The sequence below is a fragment of the Pelophylax lessonae genome (assembly GCF_965119305.1).
Source record: "Pelophylax lessonae genome assembly, chromosome: 4".
Taxonomy (NCBI): domain Eukaryota; kingdom Metazoa; phylum Chordata; class Amphibia; order Anura; family Ranidae; genus Pelophylax; species Pelophylax lessonae.
The window spans coordinates 481,723,278-481,735,813 of record NC_138771.1 but is presented as its reverse complement, the minus strand read 5'-3'; the positions used below and the strand labels follow the sequence as shown (position 1 = coordinate 481,735,813).

The following is a 12,536-nucleotide window of genomic DNA, read 5'->3' as shown; positions in this document are numbered from 1 at the left end:
AGTGCTGTCTACTTTGCAGAGACCGATGACCCAGATTCTCTCTTCACCAGCATCCCGGATGCCTTCTGGTGGGCTGTGGTCTCTATGACCACAGTGGGCTATGGTGACATGTATCCCCTGACTATTGGCGGCAAAATAGTAGGGTCTCTGTGTGCCATAGCGGGTGTGCTAACCATTGCCCTCCCAGTCCCTGTCATTGTCTCCAATTTTAACTACTTCTACCACAGGGAGACCGACCATGAAGAGCAGTCCCAGTACACCCATGTCACCTGTGGACAGCAGCCTTCTTCTTTTGGAGATCTAAAAAAGAGTGACAGCAAACAATCCTTTAATAAATCAGAGTACATAGAGTCAGAAGACCTAGAGGATGCCAGGTTTCCTCACTTAACCACCAACCAACACTATGCCGAACAAAAAAAGTTAACTGAGGTATGACCTCTTTGGTAAGTTCCTCCGTAAAAGCTAAAAGGTCTTGATGTTAACGACCTCATTAATAGTGCTGGCCATGTAGAACAGGGTCATCAATGCACTGTGGATAGTTAGGCATTTACAGTAGAGAATGAAAATCCTAGGTGTCTTAGAATTACTATATTGCTAGTGTTTAACCAACTGTGAAGATCGCTGGGTTCGAAAGAAAAAAAAATAAGTTGGTACATCATCTATGGCTCTGCGCATGGTGAAGGTGACTTTGTAACCTAGTTCAAACAATTACCTCCAAGCAAATGCCTCCTTTGCGTGGTCTGTAAGTAGCTTCTTGTGAGGACTATTTATCCGACAATGTGTTTCCATCAGTGTTTCCCAAGGATTATTACACCACGCAGTAGCTGGGAAATGCCATCCTGTAGGAATCACACACTAGCACATTATTAACATGGCATAAGCTGCTACGGATAGATTTTTGCAACCGTGCCATTCAATGACAAGAACTGAATAACACAGTGTTCTTTGGGGACTTAGAGGAGACACAAGGGCTGCGGAAGACCAGCTGTTGTGGAGCGGTGACGAAAAGTTAAGAACGCATTTCCTATTTTCATTTTTTTTTATTTTATTTTTTATTTTTGGCTTAGCCCAGCTTTTGATCTGCCATTTACCCTTATTTGCACAAACAAGGGAAATAAAAATTCCGATTGTCTCTGAGATGGAAAGATATTATCATAACAAAGCCAATACAAGGGGAAACTGAAGATTCCCAATTTTGACTGAGCAACTGGTTCCTGTTTTGTCACCTCTGTGTATGAACATCTGCAGTTTTTGCACGTTCTCTTAATTTGTTTACATCATTGCCATGCGTGGCATTTTTATTTCTTTTTTAAACCCTTTGGCTGCTAGGGATTCCTGCAAAATCATCCTCTTGGAAAAAAGGGTTCATTTTTTTTTTTTTTTTTTTTTTTTATAATTTAATTTAACCAAATATTTTCCTTATCTGTAAGTGCCTTCATGTGTAGGGTCAAAATTTTGGGTTGTGTATATATATATATATATTTTTTTTTTTTTGCATTGACACTTTTGACCAGATTATTAAAATATATCAGTGGTGAAGATAAACCTTTATTAAAGGGTCAGAGGTTATCAGGCTGGAAATGAAATCATACTGTGCTTTCAGTGGATTATGTTGCATGAATGTTATAGTAGCCATACATGCACTTAAATATATTATTTTTCATTATTGGCTGTCTATAGGCTTCGGTTATTTGATTGCCCTATTGAGTCATTGCTTTAATTCCAGTAGTGTACAGGCTACCTTGTCAATAAGTGTTGTAGTGTTTTGTACCAGCTGACATTGCACAGCACCAAGGCACTACATTCACACAAAGGCTTCTCAGGGGTTATGAGATCAGATTCGATTCTCCCAAAAATACTACCGGTCTGACAGCAGCACATTCTACCCAATTGAGTTTAATCATCTGCATTTCGCATTGAGTTCCATCATCTGCTTCAATGAATCATTTTCATGCTGTTATTTTCATTGTACGATCACCAGCATAAATTGCTCTTGTGTGACCTTGCCATCAAAAATGCCGTCATCAAAATCTCAAATTCCTTGTGATGTTCATGCAATGTTCTTATCATTTAAAAAGTCATTCTTAGTGTTTTTTAATCTGGAGCTTTCATTAAAACAATACCTGGTGGTCCTGCTATGGAGGTCTAGGTTTAGGCACTTCCTGTTAAAAGGTGACAACCCTCTGTTCTTGTTTCCCAGTTGTGCTCCTGCGTTGTCACCCTGTCACACAGGTTTCCAATGCAGAATTCAAGTGGCTGTTTCAACAAACATTATGCAGGCAATGGTCCACTGTTGTCACCATCAGGAAACCTGATGAGAAATGGCTGCAAAAGGTCTGCAGCACTAAGATGCAAGAAAGGATGAAAGAAGGTGAAAGGATTTTTTAATTGCATTTTTTATGCAGTGTTTTACAAACTATGGCTTTCACTTGGGATTTGCATCTACCTTGAAAGTGGTATTAAGACTAAAAAGCAAGCATTTATTATAATTCTTAGATGTGATGGCTGCATTCGTTGTCTTTTTTAGGTTTTCTGTCCGTTATTTTCACCTGGTGATCAGGGTTGCCAACCTCCCCATGCATTTTTTACTGACAAAACATGGAAAAATTACTGACAGAGCAATTTTTATTACGGACAACCTGAAAACTCACAGAACTTCTATTTAAAACTAACATAATCAATATTTAAACAGTATAAACATGATATGCAAACACTGACAATACCTATAACAAGTAATTTGCCTGATTTATACGTAAAGCAAATACTGTAGCTGCTGACTTATACTATTAGGGCACTTACCTGTCTAGGGATCCCTTGGTGTCCTCACCCAAGCCGATTCTTGAATTGGCTCTCGGGTTCTGGGGCCGCCATCTTGAGTAGGGGAAACCGGCAGTGAATTCTTCCGGCTTCACAGCTGGTTTCCTACTGCGCATGCGCAAATCGCACTGCACTTTCTCAATAAGCCAGCTGCAGCAAGGGCCGAACTTCTGGCTGAGTTCGCTGTGGCAAACTAGACCTGTCAAATCAGGTACCCACTGGTACCTGGAGGCAGAGAAACAGAGCTTCCCCCTTTGTTTCACTTTAAAAAGTCAACACAGCATGACAAATTATCAGCTCAATATTTACTGACAGTTGTATAAAAATCACTGATTTTTACAAACTATCTGTAACTTTACTGATGGTTGGCAACCCTGCTGGTGATCTGGCCAGGAGGTGTTATTCAAAAGAATTTTGAATTCTTTCAGATGTAGCAGTTAGAGGTTTAAGACAAATCATTCACCAATAACAGGGGTGTTTAGTCCCCGTTCACACTAAGGCGACCTGTGAGGCGACCTGGTCGCCTCACAGGTCGTCGTAGGTCGCCTTCCATAGAGAAGCTGCGGACCCGTTCTAATAGGAGCGACACAAGTCGCTCCGACTTAGAAAAAGGGTCCGGAGCTTCTTTGGGGCGACCAGGAGGCGACCGCCATAGACTTCAATGTTATGAAGTCCGTGGCGGCCGCTCCGAGGTCGCGGTGCGAAGTAGCGTCGCGGTAGTGTGAATGGGGGCTTACAATGATCATGTTTTATTTACACCTTTTATTTATTTATGTTAAACCTTTATCACAAAAGGAACAAAACTGTTGCTATACCTGCTTACATAGTTACACAATTACATAGGTTGAAAAAAAAACACAAGTTCATCCAGTTCAACCAATAGAAAGGGGGTATATTCCTATATATACAATCCTGTACCCACAGAGGAAGGCAAAAAACACCAATAAAGCACAATCCAATTTGATCCAAAATTCATTCCTGATCCAACAAAGAGGCAATCAAATGTTCCCTGGATCAACTTTATCTATAAACATTAGTATCCAGTTATATTGATTGTATCTAGGAAAGAATCCTAAAGTATTATATGGAGCTTGTTATCCTAAAGTATTAGATGGAGATTGTTATCCCAAAGTATTAGCTGGAGATTGTTATCCCAAAGTATTAGCTGGAGATTGTTATTCCAAAGTATTAGCTGGAGCGTGTTATCCCAAAGTATTAGCTGGAGATTGTTATCCCAAAGTATTAGCTGGAGATTGTTATCCCAAAGTATTAGCTGGAGATTGTTATCCCAAAGTATTAGATGGAGCGTGTTATCCCAAAGTATTAGATGGAGCGTGTTATCCCAAAGTATTAGATGGATATTGTTATCCCAAAGTATTAGATGGATATTGTTATCCTAAATTATTAGATGGAGATTGTTATCCCAAAGTATTAGATGGAGATTGTTATCCCAAAGTATTAGATGGAGATTGTTATCCCAAAGTATTAGATGGAGATTGTTATCCTAAAGTATTAGATGGAGATTGTTATCCCAAAGTATTAGATGGAGATTGTTATCCCAAAGTATTAACTGGAGATTGTTATCCCAAAGTATTAGATGGAGATTGTTATCCCAAAGTAGTAGATGGAGCTTGTTATCCTAAAGTATTAGATGGAGCTTGTTATCCTAAAGTATTAGATGGAGCGTGTTATCCCAAAGTATTAGATGGAGATTGTTATCCCAAAGTAGTAGATGGAGCTTGTTATCCTAAAGTATTAGATGGAGCTTGTTATCCTAAAGTATTAGATGGAGCGTGTTATCCCAAAGTATTAGATGGAGATTGTTATCCCAAATTAGTAGATGGAGATTGTTATCCCAAAGTATTAGATGGAGATTGTTATCCTAAAGTATTAGCTGGATATTGTTATCCCAAAGTATTAGATGGAGCTTGTTATCCCAAAGTATTAGATGGAGATTGTTATCCTAAAGTATTAGATGGAGATTGTTATCCTAAAGTATTAGATGGAGATTGTTATCCCAAAGTAGTAGATGGAGCTTGTTATCCTAAAGTATTAGATGGAGCTTGTTATCCTAAAGTATTAGATGGAGCGTGTTATCCCAAAGTATTAGATGGAGATTGTTATCCCAAAGTAGTAGATGGAGCTTGTTATCCTAAAGTATTAGATGGAGCTTGTTATCCTAAAGTATTAGATGGAGCGTGTTATCCCAAAGTATTAGATGGAGATTGTTATCCCAAATTAGTAGATGGAGATTGTTATCCCAAAGTATTAGATGGAGATTGTTATCCTAAAGTATTAGCTGGATATTGTTATCCCAAAGTATTAGATGGAGCTTGTTATCCCAAAGTATTAGATGGAGATTGTTATCCTAAAGTATTAGATGGAGATTGTTATCCTAAAGTATTAGATGGAGATTGTTATCCCAAAGTATTAGATGGAGCGTGTTATCCCAAAGTATTAGCTGGAGATTGTTATCCCAAAGTATTCGATGGAGATTGTTATCCTAAAGTATTAGATGGAGATTGTTATCCTAAAGTATTAGATGGAGATTGTTATCCTAAAGTATTAGATGGAGCGTGTTATCCCAAAGTATTAGATGGAGATTGTTATCCCAAAGTAGTAGATGGAGCTTGTTATCCCAAAGTATAAGATGGAGATTGTTATCCCAAAGTATTAGATGGAGATTGTTATCCCAAAGTAGTAGATGGAGCGTGTTATCCCAAAGTAGTAGATGGAGCTTGTTATCCTAAAGTATTAGATGGAGATTGTTATCCCAAAGTATTAGATGGAGATTGTTATCCCAAAGTATTCGATGGAGCTTGTTATCCCAAAATATTAGATATAGATTGTTAATGTATTTAAATCAGTTAGTATATCTTAGACTAACCTCCCCCTAAACCAGTGATGGCAAACCTTGGCACCCCAGATGTTTTGAAACTACATTTCCCATGATGCTCATGCACTCTGCAGTGTAGTTGAGCATCATGGGAAATTTAGTTCCAAAACATCTGTGGTGCCAAGGTTTCGCCATCACTGCCCTAGACTGACAATTCTGCTGTCCAGAGGTGTCCCTGTGCTGATTGATCCAGAGTGGGGTTCCTCTAATACAGGAGGTGTGTTACTGGCTGAATCACTGCGCCAATCCAGATGGAAAAAGCCTAAAAAAGAGAAAATGAATGCAGCCACCACACCTAATGATTGGTAAGCTGCAATATATTATGTTTGGTTTTGGGTTTAATACCACTTTAAAGATCAGCTTCACCTAGAACTAATAATTTCAGTTGTACATGGTTGCTATCAAGGTAAAAAAAAATGGCATCTGATCTGCTCTTAGTTACTGCAGTGGTGAGATCTTGTCTTCAAGATACCCAGTTCCGTCCAATTACTACTGCCATCACAAGGTCAAATGATAATGTCACAGTTTCTTGATGGATTCTGCATAATGTAAAAACAAATCTCTTGGGATTCCTGGATGTACTTGCCTCCTAACTCTTTGAGAATGGAAAGAGGTCAACCCTTTAGTGCAATATATGTAGGTAAAGGACAAAAGGACAAACCCTTACCATGCTCCAGATCATGCATACCATAAAGAATTAAAGTTCTTATAAAGACAAAACTTTTCCTGTGTCCCAGAGACACAGCAGGAAGGTGAGATCTTTCCCAAGCAAATGGATATCCCTCTTGGACAGCTGTCCCATCACTTTTTCTACCAAAGACAGTGGTCACCAGGATGTCTAGTGATGGTGAATCTATGGGTTGACAAGGGCGCATGTTAGTAAAACGGCAACTGTTTGCAATCGCTAAAAATTTGATATGACATTGCATCCACATATGTGAGAATTTGTTGCTTTTGCAGTGAACACAAATGTCATCCAGATCTTCCAATGTCATTGTTGTGACCTGAAGATTAATCTGGGGAGATTTTTTTTTTTTTGTACTTGAAATTTTTTATTGCTTTTTTTTTTAACAAGTTACAAATGAGAATGAGCATAGGATTTTGCATATCTGGTTAAATCAAATACAGGTTAAATCCAATAACATCTACATAGTAGTGGATGTAAGCTTGATTACATTTAATAACTATGCAGTTGAGAAACTAAAAATAAGTCTTCTCTATGACTGTTGTACCCCAGCGGTGGGGGTGTTGAGTGTAATATACAAGAAACATAAAACATAGAACAGTAGGTTAAGATAATTAAAGTATCTCCAGGTATCTGATTCATATGTACTATCCGATGGTCTGACCACGTGATGGTTCCTATGGTCACTCGTGTTACGGGCTGTAAAATAGATTTGTGAACAAGGAAGAGGTCAATTCTGGAATAGGATTTTTGGGCTGCTGAAAAGAATGTATAATCCCTCTCTGTGCCGTGTAGGCAACGCCAGAGGTCATAGAGATTTTCAACATGAATCAGATTGGACAGGGCTGGGGACCTAGGTCTAGTGGTATTGAAGGTGTCCAGAATATCGTCAGCTATATCGTTGAAATCCCCACAGAGGATTATTTGTTCTTTAGGGACTGGTTGTACTTTGGCCATTACAGATTTATAGAAGGACCTGTGTTTTGTGTTGGGAGCATAAATATTGGCAAGAACCAACGGGGAGTTGTTGAAGGAGGCAGAGACAATGAGGTATCTGCCCATGGGTTCAGCTTCCACATGGTGGAGTTGGAACGCAGTTGAACTTCGTATAGCGGTCATTACACCAATTTTTTTTTTATTATTAAAACAAACTAAACCCTATAACAAAAATGTATTAAATTGCAGTTTACCAATTCTTAGATGTGGTGACTGTATTTGATTTCTTTTTTTGGGCCTATTTCTTTTTTTTTTCACCTGGTGATCCAGCCAGTAAAGCCTCATTGACACATGGCGAATTATACTGTACGCCCGTGTTTACCTGCACAGGGATGCACAGGTGTTCCGTACAATGTGACTTCCATGTGGGTGCCGATGCATGTCCCCAAACTCACTCAGTCTGCGTTCGGGGACATGCACCCGCACCCATATTGGGTGTCATATTGGGACACAGCAGCTGTATCCCAATTGACATAGATGGACTGTCTGTCCAGGGATGCAAGGAACACCTGTGCAACCCCATGCAGGTAAAAAGGATAGGCGTGTGTTATAGTATACCCTATGTAAATGAGGCCTGTTGTTTTTCAATTTCCTTGCACAGACCAAGCTGTCCAGACAAAGTAGCAGTCACAGGATTGAGACAAACCATTTAACACTGGCAACGGTGCTCACAATGGTCAGCTTTTATTCAATTATATAAAACTGTTATTCCAAAAGGAACAAACTGTTGCTGTAACTGCTTATAAAGTGTTCGCTGGAGTTTGGCTTCAATTTATTAGTGAAGTCCCTCTAATCTGTTAGTCGAAATTTGGCTAGGACCAGCAGGGACCAGCCAAATTTCCATCAATGTATGGGCAGGGTGGTTCTACAGCAGTTGATCTACCAATCGACTTTTGTATATCCGCCCGTTTTGGGAAATTCCCACTCGATCTGTGCCGCTAGCTATAGTGTGTGTATCAGTGTGCTTTGATAGTGGGGAAGTCTCCCTGCTGTCAGAATACAAATGTAAAGTGGGGGGGATTCTCCCATTCACATCAAGTGTGTGGATGGGGGAATCGAGTCTTATTTTTGTTTAACCCGTTGGTTGATCGAAAAAAGAAAGGAATCATCTATAGGTTCCCTAAAACTACCCTCCCTCTAGTCTGATAATGCTGCTGTCTAAAGGTGTCTGATTTACTACTTCACCCAGCATGCAGACACGCTAAATCTGGCCATACACACATCGGTTTTTGTCAGCCAATGGCTGATCAAAAAAAAAAAAAACTGAACGGATTCCCCCAGCCACACATTCGCAGTGGATAGAGAAATCCTTTCCCCACTGTGTCATTGTATTCTGGCAATCGAGACTCCTACACCATCAGAATACACTGAACAATGCTGTAGCTGATTGACTGCAGCATTGAGTGAAGCAATTTTTTTCCAACAAGTCCGTTCAAGAGCAGTATTAGGCCCCTTTCCCACGGGCTTTCCGATCAGGTCCGCCTGTCAGTTTTTCAGGTGAACCTGATCGGACGCTCCATGCACCTTTATGCACCGGTGACATGTCCGCTGACACCCGCTGCTCTCCGTTCAGATTCTGTCCATGAAATCAAGATGGATGGTAACCCCATTTTCCATCTGTCTGGAGGATCAGATCGGATGAAAATGCACAGGTGGTCCGTTCTTATCCGATCTCCCATAGAGGAGAGCAGGGGAGGACTGGCAAGGGGGGCAGGGTGGCAATTGCCCCCCGGGCCACTCTGAAAAGTGGTAAAAACAGGTAAAAAGGCCTTACTCAGGGCTGGATTAATGTAGGGGTCAGACACTGTATACAGCTACAAGTCCAAAACCAGGTGGGCATGGATGGTAAGCTGATTCGATGGTTCAATGGGCCACTTGACTGGACTTGCCCCCCAGACCTAAGGCTGCCAGCCCTCCCCTGGAGGAGAGCGAGGATCTGACAGCTCCGTCTATGCACAGTGAGTGGGGACAGACCTGTCATCTGCCTGCTGAGCGGGGATCGGCAGATTGATCCCCCACCGAGCAGGAGTCTGCCGGGTGGAAAGCCCGTGTAAAAGGACCCTGAGATTGACTGCTCTCGAAAGGGAACAGCCATAGATGGATCGAAATATAGCTGGTCCCTGCTGAACTGGCCAAATTACGATCCATCTATGCAGGGCCGTTGTTTGAAATCATGGGGCCCCATATAGCCTACCTGACAGGGCCTCCCCCCCCCAGCCAAAATTTGACAAATGACATAGATTTATCATTCCCTTTCTCTATAGCCTCATCTGCACAGATGAATGAATATGAAGCGCACTGAGGCTTCCTTCTCATTCACAATCTGAAGCATTGTAAACGCAGTTTACTATGCTTTAGTGATGAATGGACACAGGAGTAATTGATACTGATTGCTCAGTGTTCATTCAAGAAAGGAAGGGGCCAGAAAATTACACCCCTCTTTGCACCTGCAGCAGCTGCCAGCAGGAGATAAGGGAAACCAGCAGTGGGGAAAGGGGCACACAGGGGGGTCCAGACAGCAGATGGAATGGGCGCATACACTAGAACAAATTGCAGTGCAGCTAGAGGGAGGGAAAGGAGGAGAAGCTGGCAGAGCTGCAGTAGGAGACAGAGGAGGATCGTGTCTGCATAAAGATAGTACAGCTGGCCTTCCTGCTCAGCAGGTGCCTGGCCCCCCTTTTCAACTGATGGAGCCCGGGCCCAGTTCAGGAGGGCTGGCTGTACTACCTTATCAGCGGCCCTGCATCTATGCATAGCTTAAGACTAGAAGTGTGTTACTGGCTGGATCACCTAGGGAAATAAATGGGAAAAAAATGAATGCACCCACCACAGCTGAGGATTGGTAAGTTGCTATATACAGTATATTACATTTTTGTTTTTGGGTTTAATACTGTTTTAACCACTTGCCGACCGCCGCACGACTATCTACGGCGGCGGTCAGCCCCTCACAGGCAAAGTGACGTAGGGCTACGTCACTAGCTTGTGAGGGTCTAGGGAGCAAGCGCGCGCCGCCGGAGGCGCGCTCCCGCGTGGTCACGGACCCCCCCGCGCGTGTGACCGGCGGACCCGATGTCCGCCGGCCACTCTGCGATCGGCGGGGGAGAGGGAGAAAGTCAGGCAGCTTGTGTAAACAAGCTGCCTGTCATTCTCCCCTCTGTATGAGAGATGATCATATGGATCTACTATGTAGATCCGTTGATCACTCTGCATACAGCTGAAGCCACAGCCAATCACAGTTAGAATCACGCCCCTAGGGACACACACAGCCCCTCCCTCTCAAATAAAGTTAACCCCTTCACTACCAGTGTATTTTTACAGTAACAGTGCATATGTATAGCACTGATTACTGTAGAAATGTCACTGGTAACCCCAAAAGTGTCAAAAATGTCAGTCAAGGGTCCGATCTGTCCGCCGCAATGTCGCAGTACCGCAAAGAAAATCGCAGATCGCCACCATTACGCGTTAAAAAAAAAACAACAAAAATGACAAAAATCTTTCCCTTAGTTAGTAAACGCAATAACGTTTGCGCAAACCAATCAAAATACGCTTTTTGCGATTTTTTTTTACCAAACATATGTAGCAGAAAACAAATTGGCCTAAAATGTTAAAAAATTTTGATTTTTAAATTTTTTTTTGGGGGGAATTTCATATAAAAAAATGTGAAAGATATAGTTATTTTTGAAAAATTGTCGCTCTTTTTTTGTTTATAGCGCATGATCAAAAAATCGCACAGGTGATCAAATACCACCAAAAGAAAGCTCTGTTTGTGGGAAAAAAAAGGACGTCAAATTCGTTTGGGTACAGCATTGCACGACCACGCAATTGTCCTTTAAAGTCACGCAGTGCCGAATCGCAAAATAGGCCCTGGTCAGGAAGGGGGTAAAATCTTCCGAGGCTTAACTGACTGGAAGTGTGTTACTGGCTGGATCACCTAGGGAAATAAATGGGAAAAAAATGAATGCACCCACCACAGCTGAGGATTGGTAAGTTGCTATATACAGTATATTACATTTTTGGTTTTGGGTTTAATACTGTTTTAAGTTGGGTTGACAGGGTACAAATTAGCATGACTGCAATTTTTTCACAGGTTTGCGATCACTAATAAATTAAACCACATTGCGTTCACATACATGAGAATTTGATTTATGTACAGTGAATGCAAATGTCATCTAGATCATCCAATGTCATTGTTGGGACAATTCACTATAGAAGAATCAGAAACCCAGTAGCTGATCATTTCAGCTCTTGAGCTTGGAGCTGGACCCTGACTGTCACAGACAGTTGGCGGCTCTAGCACTAGTCTTGGCAGGGGCCTGCAGGAGCTGCTTAAAACTGCTCTGGTATGAATAGCTGATATCCCAGCACCGTTTTAAAACAGCGCCTGGGACTAAAGTGGTTAAAATATAAGAAAAAAAGCCCACACCTATTACTGTTTAAAAAAGTCTGACTACATCGCAGTAATAAAAATGGAGGCTTTGCAGGTTGGATGAAAACTTAAAGGCAGTAAAAATGATTTTGGCAGTTAAATTGTACACGTCTATGCATCAGATCTAAAAGAAGAGCGTTTAAGGATAAATGAGGCACTGAGAGATTTAACTCTTGAAGTCATTTGTAAAGAGTGACATATCTATAATAAAAGAGGCCCTTTACTTACCTTTTCATTTATTGAAATGGTGTCTCTTCAGTTTTTGCCAGCCACTGCAAATATTCCATCCTTCTGGGTGTGTGGAGTACCAGCTTCTCCACCACATGCTGCGGTTTTTGCCATTGGCATCTAAATCACTACAGGATGCAAGGGCCAGTGAGAGGAACCATTCCATTCAGCCAAGTTTCAATCCATCTGATCAGTGCAATACCTGCAGCAGTCTGCTGACAGGGTCACTTTAAGGATCAGTTAGTTGCTGAGTTGCCGGAGGAGGACTCCCATGGTTTAGAACCTTGAGACTAATTCAACACTCTGTTGCTCATTCAAAGCTCAAATATCTGTTTAGGATGGATATTGTTGGGTTAATATTGTTGGGTTAACTCTCAGGGACTATGCATGGCTTTGTATCTCAGGGACTATGCACCTCAGTAGCTTCAGTACATAGCATTTTGTTTCTCAAGGCTCAAAGCTCTAAAATGCTCAACATTCAAAATCCC

General features: G+C 41.5%; 1 protein-coding gene across 1 annotated transcript in view; it reads left to right on the top strand.

Annotated features, from left to right (window-relative positions):
- Positions 1-1,500, top strand: part of LOC309552261 (shaker-related potassium channel tsha2-like) — a 2,995-nt gene extending 1,495 nt beyond the window's left edge. The window contains exon 1 of the mRNA XM_082253148.1: positions 1-1,500. This exon is cut by the window's left edge and continues 1,495 nt beyond it. Within this exon, the coding sequence (XP_082109274.1) occupies positions 1-435 (435 nt within the window). The 3' untranslated portion in view covers positions 436-1,500.
- Positions 1,501-12,536: the final 11,036 nt, after the last annotated feature.